A 22,793-nucleotide genomic window follows, 5' to 3' on the forward strand; every position below is an offset into this window, starting at 1 on the left:
CGGATGGATGGGGAAGGGAGAGTGGGCTGCCACATTACAAACTTTGGTCAGTCAACCATTACTGTAAATCTTGAGTTGTCTTCCCTGAGATCTGAATGGTGTCAGAAAGGTGGCCTGAGGCCTTAGTGCTGGGCCTGCTTTAACTTCAAGTTCCACTTAAGGGCCTGCATATGCTACCTCTCATGATTGACAAAGAGGATGCATGTAGTTTAGAGATGAAGAAGCCTCAGAACCACTCTCACCTGGATCCAGGAGCAAGCCGAAACATTAGGACCATAGCTTGAATGTCCTGGACTCGTGGCGGCAGAGGGGAAGCACTGAACTCTATGTATCCAGTATTGCCGCAAAGAATGGCACCCTCTGATATGGAATTGCTGGGACTTGATATTGTAAAACACTATGAGGCCAGGAGTTACACCATCGTCCAGAGGTGGTCCATAACTGACTGCGGCGAGTGTGCCTTCAGCAGCCAGTTATTGAGGTACAGGAATAAAGCAATTGCCCACTTCCAAAGATGGGCAGAAACTACTGCCATCACTTTTGTGAACACTTGAGGAGCACATGTGGGGCAGAAGAGGAGCATAGTAAACTGCAAATGGTCCTCCTAACCCACCTTGAACTGCAGGTAAATCCTGTGTGTCTCCATGACGAGTATATGAAAATATGCATCCTGCAAATTCAGGCACACCATCCAGTTGCTTGCATCCAAAACTGAGAGGATCTGGGCCAAAATTAGCATTTGTAATCGGTCATTCTTTAGAAAGGCACTGAAAGGACGAAGGTTCAAGCTGAGCCTGATGCCCCAATCCTTTTTCAGGTAAGATGAAATGAAAATGTCACTTACCCAGTGTACATCTGTTCGTGGCATCAGTCGCTGAAGATTCACATGTTGTGCATAGCCCGCCATCTGGTGTTGGGTCGGAGTGTTACAAGTTGTTTTTCTTCGAAGAAGTCTTTCGAGTCACGGGACCGAGGGACTCCTCCTCTTTGTCTCCATTGCGCATGGGCGTCGACTCCATCTTCGATTGTTTTCCCCGCAGACGGTGAGGTAGGAGTTGTTTGTTAGTAATAGTGCTCATGCAATGAAGTGAATAAGTATGTACCTATTTAAGATTTAATATATTTACAAATGTACAAAGTTGAAGCTAACTTCCAAACGGCTACAGGCTCCCGGGGAGGTGGGTGGGCACATGTGAATCTTCAGCGACTGATGCCACGAACAGATGTACACTGGGTAAGTGACATTTTCAGTTCGATGGCATCTGTCGCTGCAGATACACATTTTGTGCATAGACTAGTAAGCAGTTATCTCCCCAAAAGCGGTGGCTCAGCCTGTAGGAGTGGAAGTAGTCTGAAATAAGGTTCTTAGTACGGCTTGACCTACTGTGGCTTGTTGTGTGGATAGCACGTCTACACAGTAGTGCTTGGTAAATGTGTGAGGCGTAGACCATGTGGCTGCCTTACATATTTCGTGCATTGGAATATTCCCTAGGAAGGCCATGGTAGCGCCTTTCTTTCTGGTTGAGTGTGCCCTTGGTGTAATGGGCAGTTGTCTTTTTGCTTTAAGGTAGCAGATTTGGATGCACTTAACTATCCATCTGGCTATACCCTGTTTCCATATTGCGTTTCCTGCGTGAGGTTTTTGAAATGCAATAAACAGTTGTTTCGTTTTTCTGATGTTTTTAGTTCTGTCGATGTAGTACATTAGTGCTCTTTTGACGTCTAATGTATGTAGTGCCCTTTCAGCTATGGAATCTGGCTGTGGGAAGAACACTGGTAGCTCTACCGTTTGATTTAGGTGGAACGGTGAAATAACCTTTGGCAAAAATTTAGGATTGGTCCTTAGGACTACTTTATTTTTGTGTAGTTGGATAAAAGGTTCTTGTATTGTAAACGCCTGAATTTCACTTACTCTTCTTAGAGATGTGATGGCGATGAGAAATGCAACTTTCCAGGTTAGGAATTGTTTTTTGCAAGAATGCATAGGTTCAAAGGGTGGACCCATGAGTCTTGTTAAGACGATGTTGAGGTTCCATGAGGGAACAGGTGGTGTCCTTGGTGGTATAATTCTTTTGAGGCCTTCCATAAACGCTTTAATGACAGGTATCCTAAATAGTGAAGTTGAATGGGTAATCTGCAGGTATGCAGATATTGCTGCGAGGTGTATTTTAATGGAAGAGAAGGCCAGGTTCGATTTTTGTAAGTGTAGTAAGTAACCCACTACATCCTTTGGAGATGCGTGTAATGGTTGAATTTGATTATGATGGCAGTAGCAAAAAACCTTTTCCATTTGCTTGCATAGCAGTGTCTAGTGGATGGTCTTCTAGCTTGCTTTATGACTTCCATACATTCTTGTGTGAGGTTTAAGTGTCCGAATTCTAGGATTTCAGGAGCCAGATTGCTAGATTCAGCGATGCTGGGTTTGGATGCCTGATCTGTTGTTTGTGTTGTGTTAACAGATCTGGCCTGTTGGGCAACTTGACGTGGGGTACTACTGATAGGTCTAGCAGTGTTGTGTACCATGGTTGTCTTGCCCATGTTGGTGCTATCAGTATGAGTTTGAGTTTGTTTTGACTCAATTTGTTTACTAGACATGGAAGGAGAGGGAGAGGGGGAAAAGCGTACGCAAATATCCCTGACCAGTTCATCCATAGGGCATTGCCTTGAGACTGCCTGTGTGGGTATCTGGAAGCGAAGTTTTGGCATTTTGCGTTCTCCTTTGTTGCAAATAAGTCTATTTGAGGTGTTCCCCAACGTTTGAAGTAAGTGTTTAGAATTTGGGGGTGAATTTCCCATTCGTGGACTTGTTGGTGATCTCGAGAGAGATTGTCTGCAAGTTGATTCTGGATCCCTGGAATAAATTGTGCTATTAGGCGAATGTGGTTGTGAATTGCCCATTGCCATATTTTTTGTGCCAGAAGGCACAGCTGTGTCGAGTGTGTCCCCCCCTGTTTGTTTAGATAATACATTGTTGTCATGTTGTCTGTTTTGACAAGAATGTATTTGTGAGTTATGACTGGTTGAAATGCTTTTAATGCTTGGAAAACTGCTAGTAGTTCGAGGTGATTTATATGCAGCTTTCTATGATGTACGTCCCATTGTCCTTGTATGCTGTGTTGATTGAGGTGTGTTCCCCACCCTGTCATGGAAGCATCTGTTGTTATCACGTATTGTGGCACTGGGTCTTGGAAAGGCCGCCCTTTGTTTAAATTTATATTGTTCCACCATAGAAGCGAGAGGTATGTTAGGCGGTCTATCAACACCAGATCTAGAAGCTGACCCTGTGCTTGTGACCATTGTGATGCTAGGCACTGTTGTAAGGGCCGCATGTGCAACCTTGCGTTTGGGACAATGGCTATGCATGAGGACATCATGCCTAGGAGTTGTAATGAAAATGTCACTTACCCAGTGTACATCTGTTCGTGGCATCAGTCGCAGTAGATTCGCATGTTCTGCAATAGCTCGCCATCTGGTGTTGGGCCGGAGTGTTACAAGTTGTTTTTCTTCGAAGAAGTCTTTCGAGTCACGGGACCGAGTGACTCCTCCTTTTGTCTCCATTGCGCATGGGCGTCGACTCCATCTTTGATTGTTTTTCCCCGCAGAGGGTGAGGTAGGAGTTGAATTGTAGTAATAGTGCCCATGCAATGGAGTGACTAAGTATGCACCTATTTAAGGTTGAGATGATACATATATAAATAATTGAAGGTAACTTCCAAACTGCTACAGGCTCCCGGGGAGGCGGGTGGGCACATGCGAATCTACTGCGACTGATGCCACGAACAGATGTACACTGGGTAAGTGACATTTTCAGTTCGATGGCATCTGTCGCTGTAGATACGCATGTTCTGCATAGACTAGTAAGCAGTTATTTCCCCAAAAGTGGTGGATCAGCCTGTAGGAGTGGAAGTAGTCTGAAATAATGTCCTTAATACGGCTTGACCTACTGTGGCTTGTTGTGCGGATAACACGTCTACACAGTAGTGCTTGGTGAATGTGTGAGGCGTAGACCATGTGGCTGCCTTACATATTTCTTGCATTGGGATGTTTCCTAGAAAGGCCATGGTAGCACCTTTCTTTCTGGTTGAGTGTGCCCTTGGTGTAATGGGCAGCTGTCGTTTAGCTTTAAGGTAGCAGATTTGGATGCATTTAACTATCCATCTGGCTATACCTTGTTTTGAAATTGGGTTTCCTGCATGAGGTTTTTGAAATGCAATAAAGAGTTGTTTAGTCTTTCTGATGTTTTTTGTTCTGTCAATGTAATACATCAATGCTCTTTTGACATCTAATGTATGTAGTGCCCTTTCAGCTACGGTATCTGGCTGTGGAAAGAACACTGGAAGTTCCACTGTTTGATTTAGATGGAACGGTGAAATAACCTTTGGCAAAAATTTAGGATTGGTCCTTAGGACGACTTTATTTTTGTGTAGTTGTATAAAAGGTTCCTGTATAGTAAACGCCTGAATCTCGCTTACTCTTCTCAGGAAAGTAATGGCGATGAGAAATGCCACCTTCCAGGTTAGGAACTGTATGTCGCAGGAGTGCATGGGTTCAAAAGGTGGACCCATAAGTCTAGTTAGGACAACATTTAGGTTCCATGAAGGAACAGGTAGTGTTCTTGGTGGTATAATTCTCCTAAGGTCCTCCATGAATGCTTTAATGACTGGTATTTTATATAGGGAAGTTGAATAGGTAGTCTGCAGGTATGCAGATATTGCTGCAAGGTGAATCTTAATGGAAGAGAAAGCTAGGTTAGATTTTTGTAAGTGAAGCAAGTAACCCACTACATGTTCTGGAGTTCTGTGTAATGGTTGTATTTGATTAATATGGCAGTAGCAAACAAACCTCTTCCATTTACTTGCATAGCAGTGCCTGGTGGATGGCCTTCTTGCTTGTTTTATGACTTCCATACATTCTTGGGTAAGTTGTAAGTGCCCGAATTCTAGGATTTCAGGAGCCAGATTGCTAGATTCAGCGATGCTGGATCTGGGTGTCTGATCTTTTGGTTGTGCTGTGTCAACAGATCTGGCCTGTTGGGCAATTTGATGCAGGGTACCACTGATAGGTCTAGCAGCGTTGTGTACCAGGGTTGCCTTGCCCAAGTTGGTGCTATCAATATGAGTTTGAGTTTGCTTTGACTGAGTTTGTTTACCAGGTAAGGAAGGAGAGGGAGAGGAGGAAAAGCGTAAGCAAATATCCCTGACCAGTTCATCCATAGGGCATTGCCTTGGGATTGTTTGTGTGGGTATCTGGATGCGAAGTTTTGGCATTTTGCGTTCTCCCTTGTCGCAAACAAGTCTATCTGAGGTGTTCCCCAGAGTTTGAAATAAGTGTTCAGAATTTGGGGGTGAATTTCCCATTCGTGGACCTGTTGGTGATCTCGAGAGAGATTGTCTGCGAGTTGATTTTGTATCCCTGGTATAAACTGTGCAATTAGGCGAATTTGGTTGTGAATTGCCCAATGCCAAATTTTTTGTGCTAGCAGGCTTAACTGCGTGGAGTGCGTCCCCCCCTGCTTGTTTAGATAATACATTGTTGTCATGTTGTCTGTTTTGACGAGAATGTATTTGTGAACTATTATTGGTTGGAAAGCTTTTAGTGCTTGAAAAACTGCTAGAAGTTCTAGGTGATTGATATGCAGTTTTGTTTGATGTACGTTCCATTGTCCTTGTATGCTGTGTTGATCGAGGTGTGCTCCCCACCCTGTCATGGAAGCATCTGTTGTTATTACGTATTGTGGCACTGGGTCTTGGAAAGGCCGCCCCTTGTTTAAATTTATGTTGTTCCACCACAGAAGCGAGAGGTAAGTTTGGCGGTTTATTAACACCAGATCTAGAAGGTGACCCTGTGCTTGAGACCACTGTGATGCTAGGCATTGTTGTAAGGGCCTCATGTGCAGTCTTGCGTTTGGGACAATGGCTATGCATGATGACATCATGCCTAGGAGTTGTAATACCATCTTTGCCTGTATCTTTTGTGTTGGATACATGCGTTGTATGATGGTGTTGAAATTTTGAATTCTTTGTGGACTTGGAGTGGCTACTCCTTTTGATGTGTCTATTATGGCTCCCAGGTATTGTTGTACCTTGCGTGGCAGAATTTTGGATTTTGTGAAATTGACGGTGAACCCTAGTTTGAAGAGGGTTTGTATGATATGATTTGTGTGATTTGAGCACTCTATTAACGAATGGGCCTTGATTAGCCAGTCGTCTAGATATGGGAACACATGTATTTGCTGCCTTCTTATGTGTGCTGCGACTACCGCTAGACATTTGGTAAAGACTCTTGGTGCGGTTGTTAATCCGAAAGGCAGTACCTTGAATTGGTAATGTATTCCTTTGAATACAAACCTTAGGTATTTCCTGTGCGATGGGTGTATTGGTATATGGAAATAAGCATCCTTGAGGTCTAAAGTTGCCATGTAGTCGTGCAGTTTTAGCAATGGCAATACTTCTTGTAGTGTGACCATGTGGAAGTGGTCTGATTTGATGAAAGTGTTCACTACTCTGAGGTCTAGGATTGGTCTCAGTGTTTTGTCCTTCTTTGGTATCAGAAAGTACAGTGAGTAAACTCCTTTGTTTATTTGTGTGTTTGGCACTAATTCGATTGCATTCTTTTGCAATAGTGCCTGCACTTCTATCTCCAGGAGATTGGAATGGTGTGTTGTTAAATTTTGTGCTTTTGGTGGTATGTTTGGAGGGAATTGTAGAAATTCTATGCAATAACCATGTTGGATAATTGCTAGAACCCAAGTGTCTGTAGTGATTTCCTCCCATGCTTTGTAATAATGACCTATTCTTCCCCCCACTGGTGTTGTGTGGAGGGGGTGAGTGACCTGTGAGTCACTGTTTAGTAGTAGGGGCTTTGGGGCTTTGAAATCTTCCTCTATTTCTAGGGAATTGCCCTCCTCTATATTGTCCCCGAAAACCTCCTCTATACTGTCCCTGGTAACTGGACGGTGTGGCTTGTGAGGTGCTGGCTTGTGTGCTTTGACCTCGAAACCCCCCTCGAAAGGGCGTTTTACGGAATGTGCTGTAATTCCCTCTGCTCTGCGGGGAGTAGAGTGCGCCCATGGCTTTGGCAGTGTCCGTATCTTTTTTGAGTTTCTCAATCGCTGTGTCCACTTCTGGACCGAACAGTTCTTTTTCATTAAAAGGCATATTGAGAACTGCTTGTTGAATCTCTGGTTTAAATCCAGACGTTCGGAGCCATGCATGCCTTCTGATAGTTACAGATGTATTAATTGTCCGTGCAGCTGTATCTGCAGCGTCCATGGAGGAGCGGATCTGGTTGTTGGAAATGGTCTGTCCCTCCTCAACCACTTGTTTTGCCCTATTTTGTAAGTCCTTAGGCAGATGTTCAATGAGATGTTGCATCTCGTCCCAGTGGGCTCTGTCATAGCGCGCAAGTAGTGCCTGTGAGTTCGCGATGCGCCACTGGTTTGCAGCTTGTGCTGCGACTCTTTTACCAGCTGCATCGAACTTGCGGCTTTCTTTATCTGGGGGTGGTGCATCTCCAGATGTGTGAGAGTTGGCCCTTTTCCTAGCTGCTCCTACAACGACAGAGTCTGGTGGCAGCTGTGTAGTGATGAAAGCCGGGTCTGTAGGAGGCGCCTTATACTTTTTTTCCACCCTTGGTGTGATTGCCCTACTTTTGACCGGCTCCTTAAAGATGTCTTTTGCGTGCCGGAGCATACCAGGGAGCATAGGCAGGCTTTGGTAGGAGCTGTGGGTGGAGGAGAGTGTGTTGAATAAGAAATCATCCTCGACCTGTTCTGAGTGGAGGCTTACGTTGTGAAATTGTGCTGCTCTAGCCACCACTTGAGAATACGCGGTGCTGTCTTCTGGTGGAGATGGCTTTGTAGGGTATGCCTCCGGACTGTTATCTGACACTGGGGCGTCGTATAGGTCCCATGCGTCCTGATCTTGGTCACCCTGGCTCATGGTGGTGTGAGCTGGGGAGTGTGATGGAGTTTGTGCTGGTGAGACGTTAATCACAGGCGGAGGAGAGGGTGGTGGGGTAACTCTTTTCACCACTTTTGGTTGTGGTGTCTGTTCCGTCTGGAACTCCAACCTTCTCTTTCTCCTAATGGGGGGAAGGGTGCTTATTTTTCCTGTCCCCTGCTGTATGAAGATGCGCTTTTGCGTATGGTCCACATCAGTTGCTTGCAGCTCTTCCTCAAACCTATGCTTCTGCATTTGGGAGGTTAGCGAGTGCTCTTCTGTATAAGAGCCTGAAGCTGGGTCGCTTGCAGTTTGTTTCGGCATCGAAACCCTGTCTGCGTGTTTTTTCGGCTCCGAGGTGACTCTTTTCTTTTTCGGGGCCGAAACCTCTCGGCGTCGATCTGTTTCGGTGCCGCTGTTTTGGCGTCGAGCCGTGTCGGCACCGGCATCTCGGTGTCGAGGCTTGTCTCCAGCACTTTCTCGGTCCCGAGAAGGCTGCGTGCCGGTGTCTCGACCGGAGTCGGACGATCTCGGCACTGTTTGGGCCTTTTTCGGTGCCGACGGGCGGTCACCGAATTTATGGGTCGAGCCATGGCCTGGTGGCAGTGGCGTCCCCTGGGCCTTGTAAATGTTCTTCTGAGTGGATTTCGACGTCTTACTCACGGTTTGTGTATCGTCGAATCCTTCGGAGTCTGAGTCTTGGATCGAGAAGGTACCTTCTTCTTCCTGTTCCTCGAACTCCCGTTGGGCTGTCGGTGCGGACGCCATCTGAAGTCTTCTGGCTCGACGGTCTCGGAGTGTTTTTCGGGACCGGAACGCACGACAGGCCTCGCAGGTGTCTTCGCTGTGCTCAGGTGACAGGCACAGGTTGCAGACCAAGTGTTGGTCTGTGTAAGGGTATTTATTGTGGCATTTGGGGCAGAAACGGAACGGGGTCCGTTCCATCGGCGTTCTTCAGCACGCGGTCGGGCCGACCAGGCCCCGACGGAGGATCGAAAAACTACCCCGAAGGGCACCGGAGCTCTTCGATCTTCGATGCGGTGTGGAATCTAAGTACGCCGATCCCGAACGCAACAATACCGACGAAAATCTTCCGAAATTAGCTAATTTTCCGTTCCGAAACTCGGAGCGACAGGAACACGTCCGAACCCGATGGCGGAAAAAAAACAATCAAAGATGGAGTCGACGCCCATGCGCAATGGAGACAAAAGGAGGAGTCACTCGGTCCCGTGACTCGAAAGACTTCTTCGAAGAAAAACAACTTGTAACACTCCGGCCCAACACCAGATGGCGAGCTATTGCAGAACATGCGTATCTACAGCGACAGATGCCATCGAACTATCATTTTCGCCTGTATTCTTTGTGTTGGATACATGCGTTGTATAATCTTTTGGAAATTTTTAACCCTTTGTGGACTTGGAGTGGCTATTCCCCTCGTTGTGTCTATTGTCGCTCCTAGGTATTGTTGTACCTTGCACGGCAGAATGTGTGATTTCGCATAGTTGATGGTGAAACCGAGTTTGTAGAGGGTTTGTATGACCTGATCTGTGTGGTGTGAACACCTTGTCAGTGAGTCGGTCTTGATGAGCCAGTCGTCTAGATACGGGAATACGTGTATTTGCTGCTTTCTGATGTGTGCAGCCACTACTGCTAGGCATTTTGTGAAGACTCTTGGTGCAGTTGTTAAACCGAACGGCAATACTTTGAATTGGTAATGTATTCCTTTGAATACGAACCGTAGGTATTTTCTGTGCGACGGATGTATTGGTATGTGGAAATACGCGTCTTTGAGATCTAAGGTTGTCATGTAATCTTGTTGCTTTAGCAATGGTAACACTTCCTGTAGCGTGACCATGTGAAAGTGTTCTGATTTGATGTATGTGTTTAGTGTTCTGAGGTCTAGGATTGGTCTCAGTGTTTTGTCCTTCTTTGGTATTAGAAAGTACAGTGAGTAAACCCCTGTATTTGTTTGTTTCTCTGGTACCAGTTCTATTGCGTTCTTTTGCAGTAATGCTTGAACTTCTATTTCTAGGAGGTCCGAATGTTGTTTTGATATATTCTGTCTTTTTGGTGGTATGTTTGGAGGGATTTGTAGAAATTCTATGCAATAACCATGTTGCATAATTGCTAAGACCCAAGTGTCTGTTGTTATTTTCTCCCACACTTGGTAATACTGACTTATTCTTCCCCCCACTGGTGTTGGGTGGAGGGGATGAGTGACGTGTGAGTCACTGTTTGGTTGTAGGTGTTTTGGGGCTTTGAAATCTTCCCCTGCTTCTAGGGAATTGTCCTCCTCTGTATTGGCCCCGAAAGCCTCCCCTTTGGTACTGTCTCTGGTAGGTGGACGGTGTTGAATGTGAGGTACTGGCTTGTGTGGCTTGACCCCGAAACCCCCCTCTAAAGGTTGTCTTGCGGAAGGTGTTGAAAGTGCCTCTGCTCTGTGGGGAGTAGAGCGCGCCCATGGCTTTTGCAGTGTCAGTGTCCTTTTTTAGCTTCTCAATTGCCGTGTCCACTTCAGGTCCGAACAATTGTTGCTCATTGAATGGCATATTGAGCACCGCCTGCTGTATCTCTGGTTTAAAACCAGATGTTCGTAGCCACGCGTGCCTTCGTATGGTTACTGCCGTGTTAATTGTTCTTGCCGCTGTGTCCGCTGCGTCCATAGAGGAGCGTATCTGGTTATTGGAGATGTTTTGGCCCTCCTCAACCACTTGTTTCGCCCTCTTTTGTAGTTCCGTGGGTAGATGCTCAATGAGGTGTTGCATCTCGTCCCAGTGGGCTCTGTCATATCGCGCTAGGAGCGCTTGAGAGTTAGCGATGCACCACTGGTTTGCAGCCTGTACTGCGACCCTTTTACCGGCTGCATCGAACTTGCGGCTCTCCTTATCCGGGGGTGGTGCATCGCCGGATGTGTGAGAGTTTGCTCTCTTGCGAGCTGCCCCTACCACAACCGAATCTGGTGGCAGTTGTGAGGTGATGAAAGCTGGGTCTGTGGGAGGTGCTTTATATTTCTTTTCCACCCTCGGTGTTATTGCCCTACTCTTGACAGGCTCTTTGAATATGTCCTTTGCGTGCCTTAGCATTCCTGGGAGCATAGGCAGGCTTTGGTAAGTGCTATGTGTGGAAGAGAGGGTGTTGAAGAGGAAGTCATCCTCGACAGGCTCCGAGTGTAGAGACACGTTATGGAACTCTGCTGCTCTAGCCACCACTTGTGAATATGCTGTGCTGTCTTCTGGTGGTGAGGGCTTTGTAGGATACGCCTCTGGACTGTTGTCTGACACTGGGGCGTCGTATAAGTCCCAAGCATCTTGGTCCTGGTCACCTTGGCTTAAGGTGGTGTGAGCCGGTGAATGTGACGGAGTCTGTGCCGGTGAAATGTGAGCTACAGGTGGAGGAGAGGGTGGCGGAGTTACTTTCTTCACCAATTTTGTTTGTGGTGCTTGTTCTTGTTGGAATTCAAGTCTCCTCTTCCTCCTAATAGGGGAAAGGGTGCTTATTTTCCCTGTTCCACTCTGTATAAAAATCCGTTTTTGAGTGTGGTCCACCTCGGTGGATTGTAATTCCTCCTCGAATCTATGCTTTCGCATTTGAGAGGACATTGATTGTTCCTCTGAATAGGAACCGGTAGTTGGCTCGGTTGCGGGTCGTTTCGGCACCGAAACTATGTCCACGCTCTTTTTTGGGTCCGAGGCGACTTTTCTCTTTTTCGGAGTCGAACCCTCTCGGCGTCGATCCTCCTCGGTGCCGCTGTCTCTGCGTCGAGCAGCTTCGGCTCCGCTATCTCGGCGTCGATCTTTGCCGGCAGCACTATCTCGGTCCCGAGATGGCTGGGTGCCTGTGTCTCGACCCGAGTCGGACGATCTCGGCACTATTTCGGTCTTCTTCGGTGCCGATGGTCGGTCACCGCTTTTATGGGTTGAGCCATGGCCTGATGGCAGTGGCGTCCCCTGGGCCTTGTCACTTTTCTTATGTGCTATCTTCGACGTCTTACTCACTGTTTCATGGTCGTCGAATCCGTCCGAGTCCGATTCATGGATCGAGAAGGCTTCTACTTCTTCTTGTTCCTCGAATTCTCGGTGTCCTGTCGGCGTGGACGCCATTTGCAGTCTTCTGGCTCGTCGGTCACGGAGCGTCTTTCGGGACCGGAACGCACGACAGGCCTCACAAGTTTCTTCCCTGTGCTCGGGCGACAGGCACAGGTTACAGACCGAATGTTGGTCTGTATATGGGTATTTGTTGTGGCATTTAGGACAGAATCGGAACGGGGTCCGTTCCATCAGAGTCGATGTCACACGCGGTCGGGCCGACCAGGCCCCGACGGGGGATCGAAAACTACCCCGAAGGGCAACGGAGATGTTATCGTTACGATCCGATGTCGATGCTCTCTAACCCGATCCCGAACGCAACAATACCGACGTAATTTTCCGATTTTGAGCTAACTTTCCGTTCCGAAACCCGGAGCGAAAGGAACACATCCGAACCCGATGGCGGAAAGAAAACAATCGAAGATGGAGTTGACGCCCATGCGCAATGGAGACAAAGAGAAGGAGTCCCTCGGTCCCGTGACTCGAAAGACTTCTTCGAAGAAAAACAACTTGTAACACTCCGACCCAACACCAGATGGCGGGCTATGCACAACATGTGTATCTGCAGCGACAGATGCCATCGAACTTGTGACTAACAAACCTTGCCTTTCTCTGAGTTCATTACCTTCTCTTTGGACGGTAACAGGGACACCTCCTCTAGTCAAATGCACAGGTGCTTCTCTGAAATCCTTTCTGAAGTGCAAGGGATATTGGGTGGAGAGGAAAAGAAGGGTAGGGCACAGCAGTTTTGAATAAATTACAAGATGTATCTGTTGGACATGATAGGTGACGAACCAGGGAGAAAATGTTGGATCAAACCTTCCACCCAATGACTGAGCATTAAGGACAACCTAAAGCAGTTTGATGGCTGCGTACCAGGGGTGAGAAGCTGGAAGACTGGTGCTCCTGCTGGCCTCCCCTTTGTCAGCATGATCCACATATGTGTCTTCGAAAGGACTGGTATTTTTGTTGAATCCATGGTTGAGAGAGTTGCCTCTGTCTGTATGCCAGGTGTCTGGATTGGCCCCTACATTTCCTAAACTGGTGCAGAAATTGTTTTTCAGGAACCCTCGGCCCCAAATCAGTGTAGCTCTACTGTCCCTAAAGCTTTTGGAATCTGACTTTTCAGAGAAAAGACGGGATCCATCAAAGGGCTTTGTATCAGAAAAGCATGCACATCACCAGCAATCATAAGTAACCTCATACAGGCCTGCAGGCGAGATGAATAATTAAACTGTAACCTACCGCCCTGCCAAAGCAAACCGTGGTATACAAACCTGTGTGAATAACGTAGTTTGCCGTGTCTTGTCCGTCATGTTTCAAGTAGGCCAAAGAGGGTCTCGGATCCTCTGGGACAGCTGGCACAATTTCAATGGTCATGTCCAAAAGAAAATGGGTGCACCAGTCCAACAGGGAGACTGCACTGACTAACAACATCAGACTGGCTGAAGAATTATGTATTTGCCAAAATCATCAATCCTTTTATATTCCCTATCAGGAGGAATGGTTGGGAATGAATTGGGATTCAGTTTATTTATCAAAGTGTGCACAGTAGGGTCTCTAGAGTGGAATGTTTCATAAGAAAATCACGGGGAGCCGTCTGACTTTTGACCACCTACCTGTTCACAAGTGGGCAAGAACATGGCTTCAATCAGGTAGCCATCAGGGTATCAGTAAGAGCATCCTTGAAATGAAGCAAATGCTCAGATGTTGCTGCTCCAACTGTAGGATTTCCATCAACACATTTGTTTTAATCTCACTGGAGTGCAGATGTAGTTCCAACACCGTGGCTACCCTCTGATGCACCAATGTAGATGAGGCACTCGCCACAGGGGCCACCGAAAGAAGAAAGTCAAACTCTGTCTCAGAGAAAGGTGTCAAGCCCCCTGGCATTTTGTAAATCAAGGTATAGGGCATCATCAGTGTAATAAGGGGAGACAGCCATCTCTCCCACCATTATTCATTAACATCCTGGTGTGCACCGTGCTCTGGCACAGGCTCAGAACCAAAAAGATAATGGTAATACATGCGATGTGGTAGAGACACAGGATTAGAGTCAAGCTGCATGACTACCAGTTGTGCTCTTGTAATTATGTTGCACATCAGCTGAGTTCGGGCTGGCGTTGGTCCAGAGTCTGACATAGGTAGCACTAACATCTGGCTGGCGGGAACAAGCTTGGACTTTGGGTCCACTGTTGAAGACTGTTGGCCCAACAAAGTAAAGAATAAAAACTCTTTAACAATGTGTCACAGCTTTGAAGGTCTCCGCTCTCTTGAAAAAGTTACATATCTAACTTTTATATAATTTGTAAATGTCTGTTTATCCTCCATCAAGAACTAGAAAGGTGTTTTTTAGTCTTGATTAACCTGAAGATAAAAACCTTTGAATGATGTGGTAGAAGATGGACGCAATTACTGCTTCTCCTTCTTCCTCCTTTCATCACTGAGTCCAAACTGCATATAACTCCAAAAGATAAAGTCTTGATTTGTGAGTGAATTGTAAGATGTAAACCACCAAAAGCAGTATGAATCCAGATCACACAAAACTTGCAGTAACAACGAAATATGTGCCAAAGATAAATAAAACCTCTACTACCGCTTCCTTAGGCACACTGTTTGGAGCAGGTCCTTTCTTGTCGCTTACAGGTCGTGCAGCTACAGCAGGTGGTCTTGTTTCATCTTGTCTGAAATGACAGAAAGAAAATGACTTTTTTGTTTAAACATCTTTTTATTAAAGACAATATAACAATAAGTACAACCTTTCACTGCCTCATATATCATGTATTGTATCAATAAACATATACGGTAATCCCATGGACCCTGTCCAATCACCTTTCATTCTCTCTAGGCCATAGCCACCCGGCTCTGAGGTGGTAATATGGGCGCTAACATGATATCCTGCCTCTCTTTACCTATGGCTATATTTCAGAGGGCACCCCATCTGCACCAGATTTTCTCCCACTTTTTAGAGTAACAGCTACCTTTATATATAAGTTTTTTAGCACACATACATCAGTTGATATCTTTTTCCAGGTTTTGATGTCTGGTTATGACCCAGCACCCAATAATATGGCAATACTCCTTTTTGCTACATGCAGGCCTAGAACTGTTCATATTTTCTGGTATCTCAAGGCCTCAGTGTGTCCCCACACATTTAAGATGTACAGTTTTGCTTCATTATATAAGCCTGTTCTTCCTGCATGTGCCATGCACTTCATACGTTTTGACCAGAATGTCTGGATTGTTGGACGGGCCCACAGTATATGAAAGAATGTTCCCTCCTGCTAGCATCCCTGCAGAAAATGATCTTCAATGCAGCGATAATGGTACACAACCACATACTTTAATGTTACTTGATTAAAACAATTCATTAGAGGAGTGGGGAAGCTGAGTTGTGAGGAGAGGCTTAAACATTTGAGATTAAGGAATAGAGAAGTCAAAAGAGATGAAGGCATTGCATGACCAAGTCTGTGGCTGGCTAATTTAATGGAAGTTTTGTGACTGTGTGAGAGGACTAATTAGTAGGTGTGACCATCTATGTGATGTCTAGGGCTGGTTTGGTCTACGACCAAAGGCCGAGAGACTAAAGTCGCTGTTAACTATTTTCCTGGCTTGGGTCTGAAGTAGGAGGGTCATTTTGCTAAATCCATCCAAGAAGGTTTTGTTGTTTTTCAGAGGGTAGACAACTGCAAGGATGAACAAGTTTCCCTTTCTGCACCACTTTAGTATTTGGCCAGGAAGACACTGATTTGAATGCTCTGATACTGAAATAGGCAGAAGGGGTGCACCTTCCTCAATATAACCAGTCTGTATCAAGAGGTCTAGATGTCCACTTTGGTGGCCATAAGTGGTGCTCCCACTGGTGGATTTGATACTAAGGCCCTGTGCATCAATTTGATGGTACACATGGAGGTGTTACCCTCAATATATTTGTATCCACCATTACATGTTTTAATAATATCACCATTGTTGTTATCTGAAAAACTATAAAAAACTAACTCTGTTGTACTAGGATCTATGTCCTACATGCACAGCTCTCATTTCTAGAATACGTTTTTGTTTCTCCTGGGTTACATGCATTCTTGTTCAGTCTTCATTTCCTGACACTGGTCTCCCCTTTTGCTGACATATTGTGGACTTCATGACTAAGAAACAAACCTCCACTGACATTTTCTGCAAATGACTTTCAAGTGAAACATGCAGATCTTTATTACAAGCAAAATGGTCAGTTGTTGTGTCTTCAGCAGGTCAACTCACATTTACTATTAAAGCTATATTACTAAAATTTGAATATGAATGGTTTTGATGTGCTGAGAACTTGCTTCATCTTGTCTTGCCCTATCAGAGCACAATAATGTCTTTAACTTAGTGACTGTTCTTCATCATGCACCACTCAAATGCTAACGGCCACTCTTTTTTGGCCCAATATCTTTGCAACCAATCTCCCTTGTGTATGTATTTCAACCATACTTCTGCTGTGAGCATGCCTGCATAAACATATGAGCTATGATTCTAGTCTCCCAAATAGCTACTGAAAGTTATTCCCATGCTTACGACTGCAGAGGCAGACCCTCATGCCCCAGGCAGTATCCTCTGTGCTGTCTCATGTCTGCACCAATCCATCAGTTCTTACATTTTCTATTTAAGAAAATTGGGGCTGCACTTTATGCATTAAGCTCAAGACAGCATGCATAATGCGTTGCAAGCCTCCACTGATAGTGTTGCCCTCACTGACCCTTATCTCTGGTGATTCTCTGGTCTTGTTGACCCTTCGCGCAAACAATTCTGCAGTAGGTTTGTGCTGTATTTTGCTAAAAAGCCTGCTTAAAACTACCTGCAGTGCAATATTCCACCCTCCTGTCCCATAACTAGCATTAAGGGGTGTCTCGTCCTTACCATGCATTCCACAGCCTCATCCTCCTGGCATTAAACCATATTCTCGCTCCACCAACTGCTTTGCCTCCTTGAGAAATCCTGTTTCTAGTCCGCTTACATCATTCTCACAGCCAAAGTGGTGGTCCTCTCCTCCTGGCTATGCACAATATTAAGACATTTGTATTTTTGCCCCAAATGTTTCGAATTTACAGCAGATTTCAAGTTGAATCAATCAGCCTACATCTGTGGTTTTGGCCATGCTGCCTAGTTTGTATTTCATATTTTTTAAGAACCTCATTATACAACTCTGTGTAAATGCAGTTGTGATAAATTTGTGTTCGTTTTATAAGTACTGGGGAACTCAGTAAACATTTATCACTGATCGCAATTTTTACAATTCAGAAAAATGTGCTATATATTAAATCATTATTCACTCCGCAACACTGGTTGTCCATAAACTAAAAGACACAAGCGTTCCTACTGCTTCAAGTGAAGTACAAGATCATTAGAAACAATAGCAAATCAGCAGGTTGTGTACATGATCCTCTACTATTCTGATCTATGTTTGCTTTGAGTAATTAATCAAGAATTTAGATTTTCTTTAGACCTGTATGGCCTCTTTATGAACCAGAATAGTGTACATTACAAGTTTCCTAAAAGTAAAATGTGACCTGAAATTGAATTCTCTTATGTGTCAATTTATTTAGAAGTCTTAAGAATCAAAGCAAATACATTTATTTTTATGTTCATATTTACCCATAGGATTGTGATCTTTTCTTTCCACAAAATCTTCTTTTTAATTCATTTCTCTTAAAAAATACAAATACTCCAAGTAGAATAAGAGGAACAATGAGGAAGAAGAATACCAGAAGTCCATCTCGCAATGATGTGTCCTTGTCTGAAGAGAGAAAGACAAATAAGAAACAAGCTTTTTAAGATTACTTACATTTTTTAAAGAATGGGCCAATGTTGTTTGTACTAAAACTGGAAACAAAATCAAAGCCTGCATGAAGAAAAACATCTTACTATCGTGTGAGACAGCATCATACGGAGAGACTGTGGCAAAGACTAACTAATGCTGATGACACTTACATGAGAGATTTCAGGCTCAACCCTTAAACCTGTGTGGTTCCCTGCAAGGTAAACTGTTATTCACCACTGGGAGGTGATGACTGTTACTACTGGGATAGAGGATCGTATCTTACATCATAACTAAGCTCTCAAGATACTAGCCTTCTTTGCTTATAGTACGGTGGCAGTGTTGGCAAATATAGAGGGGTAAAGTCACAACCAGACTATCTTTGTAGTGAAACCTGAACCATGACAGCAAAAACTATACAACACAATGGAAACCCACACAATAATTTGGAGATCATTACTCAGGTCTGGAAACCAACCACAGAAAGGGTTTGCCAGACTATGAATCCATTGCTGCATTATTTACATGCTACAAACATCATGTTAGCCGTACTGCAACACATATTTACCTAATTCTGGACTGAATGAACACTTATCTGCTTACCTAAATCCGGACTTACCATCCAAGCTGTGACTACCAGAACTCTAAGGAGCATAATGTTTACCTGGTTGCTATTGGCTTTCTTTCTCGCATTTGCGTTGTCTGATTATACAAGGCTAGACTACTTTCCTGTCTTCAGATTATTGTTCTACTGACTGTCTGCTTCCGCATGCCAACATATGTTTAACTAAACTCAAATTTGACACTACAAATTACCTGGTAACACTAGTCTAGTTTCTAAATTTGGTGTTTAGTCTCCAAACTATTTTGCCTGACCACTGTTGGCTCCAAAGCTACTTGTTTACCTGTACAACATAGTCTGCTGCCATCTAAGCACATTTGAATACACTGCCTTACACTTCTACTCAATTACTGGGACACGTCATTTATTGGGCCCTCATTAACAATCCGATCAAGCAGAATTACCTCATTCCAATCACCTTTATTCCAAGTGGATGGGCTTTTTACATCTGTTTTTTCAGTGTTGGGAGAACCAGACCGATTTTAAAATGTGGAAGTTCTACATAGATAAATCGCGTAAGACTTAGGCTGCAGTAACGGCCAAGCCTCCACCTCTGCTTTTTTTTCTTTTTCTTTTTTTAACAAGGGAAGCACACAATGCTCTCTCCCCCTTTCCAGAAGGAAAATGTTACTTACCCACTACGCATTTGTTTGTGGCATGTAGTACTGTAGATTTACATGCTTAGCATAATCCCATCACCTAGGGTTGGTCTTGGAAGTCTTTTGAGTTCACATAGTATGGTGGTGACTTCTCTTACTGGTAATGTGCCTGGTCGTCAGCTCCATTGTTAGATTGTTTTGCCACAAGGCGGATGAAGTAGTAATGAGGAGCAGAGTGTAGTACAGTGAGATGTCAATGGCAAAAAAATGTATGATAATTAATAAGGTTGTCTGTAACATGCACGCACAGGTGTCAAGGTAGGAATATGGGCGCATGTGAATGTAGAGTAGCATATTCCATGAACAAATGCTTACTGGGTAAGTAAAATTTTCAGTTCGAGCTACGTGTGGCTGTAGATACACATGCTTTCAGAGGCTGTAAAGCAGTCCTTTTCTTATAAGCGATGGCTAACCTGTGGGAGTTACAGCTGTTTGAAATAGTGTTCACAGAACTACTTGGCCCACATTGGCTTGTTGGCAAGCAATCATGTCTACACAGTGATGCTTTGTGAATATATGTGGTATAGACCATGCCTTGCATATGTCAGCTATTGGTATATTACCTTGACAGGCCATTGACGCTACTTTTGTGCAAGTGGAGTGGGCTCTATGTGGAATAGGTAGAGTTCTTTTGCCTTAGCATAGTTCATTTCTAAACATTTAATGATCCAACCTGCTTTGGATATGGTGTATCCTTGTGTGGTGTTGAAAAAGCAACAACTTGTTGTTGCATCTTTCTGAATGTCTTGCTTCTGTCAATGTAGTAAATAAGGGCTCTTATAACATCTAATATATGTAGCTGAATCGGGTTGGGGGAAAAAGACTGGTAACTCAATAGATTGATTAAGGTGAAATAGAGGGACCACCTTTGGTAGAAATTTAGGATTGATCTGTAGTATCACTCTATCTCTATAGATGTGGAAGAAAGGTGCGTCCAGGATTAAGGCCTGAAGCTCAGGGACTTGTCTGAGTGATGTGATGGCAATGAAGAATCAAACTTTCCAGGATAGGAACTGGAGGGGACAACAGCGTAAGGGCTTTAAAAAAAAGGGCCCATTAGTCCTGTTAGTACAATATAAAGGTTCTATGTGGGAGCAGGTAGCACCCGCAGTGGAATTACTCTTTTTAGCCATTCTAAGAAGGCTTGAACAACTGGAATTTTGAAAATGGAAGAGTGTTGTCTTTTTTAAAGGTATGCAGCATCAACTGCCATGTGCAGCCTTAATGATGTAAAGGCTATCCCTGATGTATAGATAGATAGATAGATAGATAGATAGATAGATAGATAGATAGATAGATAGATAGATAGATAGATAGATAAAATAGATTAGACAACAAACATTACCTTGAGCCACTACAGCTAACAGGCCAATGTTTTTAGAGTTGCAATAGTGAACGTATCTTTTTTATTTAGAGGCATAGCAGGCATGAGTAGTGGGCCTGCATGCTTCTCTAAGAATGTCCATACATGGCTGAAGGAGATTTAAATAACCAACTCTAGGACCTCAAGAACCAGATGGCAAGATTCAAAGCTCTGGGATCTGGGTGTCTGATGTTTCTGTGATTGTGTGTGAGAAGGTCTTATCTGTTCAGTAGTATCTTGAGAGGAACTGCTGAGAGCTCTAGAAGGGTGGTTGAATCATGATTGTCCTGCCCATGTGGGAGCCACCAGGATGAGCATCAGGGATAGCCACCTAAGTTTGCGAAACACAAATAGAAGCAGGGGGAGAGGTAGAAAAGCACAAGCAAATATCCTTGACCAGGTCATCCATATTGTGTTGTCCTTCGACAGAGGGTGTGGAAACCCGGAGGCAAAGTTTGGGCATTTTGCATTTTCCGCTGTGACAAACAGGTTTATTTGCGGATGACCCCAATCCTGGAAGCATGTGTGGAGAACCTGGGGGTTGAGGTCCCACTAGTGGACTTGTGGGCATCTCTTGCTGAAGCAATCCACAAAGTTGGTGCCCACTCCTGGAGATATTGTGCTAACAGGTGAATATTGCATTGGAGATCCCATTTACAAATTGTTTGGGCTAGGAGAGAAAACTGAGGGATCAGGTGCCTCCCTGCTTCCAAAGGCAGTACATGCCAGTCACGTTGTCTGTTTTTATCACGACTACCTTGCCAATGAATGTGGGAGAAAGGTTTTGAATGCTAGATAAACAGCTAGCAACTCCAGGTGATTGATATGGAAATGGCTCTGTCTGGATGACCGATGGCCCTGGACAGTCAAGATCTTGTGAGTTCACTTCCCATATGTCTTGGAGGCATCTGTTCTTATGGTTCTCTGCGAACTGGAAAAAGGAAAGGACGGCCCTTTAGAAGATTGTTGGAACTCCACCACTGCAGAGAGCAGCAAGCTTGGTGGCTGACCAATGCTACATCTTCCCACTGACCCTCTGCTTTAGAGCATTGGGATGCTAGGCACCCCTGAAGCAGACGCATGTTGAGTCGAGCATGGGGCACCATGGCTATGCGTGAGGCCATCATTCCTAGGAGGCGTATGACTATTCTTATGGTTAGCTGTTGATGAGGCTGGAACAGTGGAATAAGTGTCTGAAAGGACTGGATCAGCAGTATTTGAATAAGCTATCCCCAGTCATGAGTTGAGGAAGGCTCCTTAGTATGGGTGTATTTGAAGGGGCTGGAGTTGGGATTTCACTACGTTGATGTTGAAACCCAGCTGATGAAGTACATCTATAGTGAATTGCGTGTGCTGGAAAGATTATGTGGGTTAAGCTTTTGATGAGCCAACAGTTCAAGTAGGGGAAGACATGTATATTCTGTCTGCGTAGGTGGGCTGCTACTACTGCAAGACATTTGGTAAACACCCTCGGGCGGTTATTACCCCAAAAGAAGCACCTTGAATTGAAAGCGCTGTCTTTTTCTGACAAACCAAAGATATCTGTGAAGCATCTGGAGAATGAGAACGTGAAAGTCGGTGTCTCTGAGATACAATGCAGCCAAGAAGTTGCATTGTGTTGACAATGGGATGACATCTTGTAAGGTCACCATGTAAAAGTGCACTGAGTGAATGCATCTGTTAAAGGGTCTGATGTCCAAGATAAGTCTTAGGGACCCATCTTTTCTGGAAATAAGGAAGTAGAGAGAGTACAACCATGTGTCAGGCTGGTGTGATTGCACTGATTCTATTGTACCCTTTGAGAGAAGTGCTTGATCATCTTTCTTACGTAACTGTAGGTATAGTTATGAAAGTTTGTGTCTTCGCGGTAGAATGTTTTGAGTTGTGAAAAGGTGCTACAGCCTCTCACCATGTTGGATAATATCCAACACTCACTGGTCAGAGGTGCTACTCTTCCAGGCGGGAAGAAACCCTTCTAGAACTCCCCGACAGGTGTTGTGTGGTTTGGGGTACAGTTGGGGTAATAGGATGGCTGGCATGTCAAGGCACCTTTATTGCAGTGGCTGAGGGTTTTGTAAAGCCTGTATTCCATCTGTAGAAGCCTTTGTAGGGTATTATTGTATGTGTGCTGTTGAGACAATGACCATAGGTAACCTTGGCCCCCTATCACAGAAGACTCTGCGCATAGTACAAAGCTAATTTAACTTTATCCTGTATTTCATCATTTGCAAAAGACAAGCTAGTAACACAATGATTTATGTACTTCTTTATGTTATGACAGTGTGAAATCTTGATATGTACTCATCATGGTCTGTTTATAAGTAATTTGG

The 22,793-nt window shown here is 44.6% G+C and overlaps 1 protein-coding gene across 2 annotated transcripts in view; it reads right to left on the reverse strand.

Moving 5' to 3' along the window:
- ADAM9 (ADAM metallopeptidase domain 9) overlaps positions 1–22,793 on the reverse strand; it is a 463,250-nt gene that overhangs the window by 59,183 nt on the left and 381,274 nt on the right. The window contains exons 19-20 of one of the 2 annotated variants that reach the window (XM_069213868.1): positions 17,657–17,798; positions 14,622–14,709 (exon numbers count right to left, since the gene is read on the reverse strand). In XM_069213868.1, coding sequence (XP_069069969.1) covers positions 14,622–14,709; positions 17,657–17,798 — 230 coding nt within the window. Of the gene's footprint in view, positions 1–14,612; positions 14,710–17,656; positions 17,799–22,793 lie in introns of both variants that reach the window. The other variant, XM_069213867.1, reaches the window with a different exon arrangement.

This window comes from Pleurodeles waltl, chromosome 11 (genome assembly GCF_031143425.1).
Source record: "Pleurodeles waltl isolate 20211129_DDA chromosome 11, aPleWal1.hap1.20221129, whole genome shotgun sequence".
Taxonomy (NCBI): domain Eukaryota; kingdom Metazoa; phylum Chordata; class Amphibia; order Caudata; family Salamandridae; genus Pleurodeles; species Pleurodeles waltl.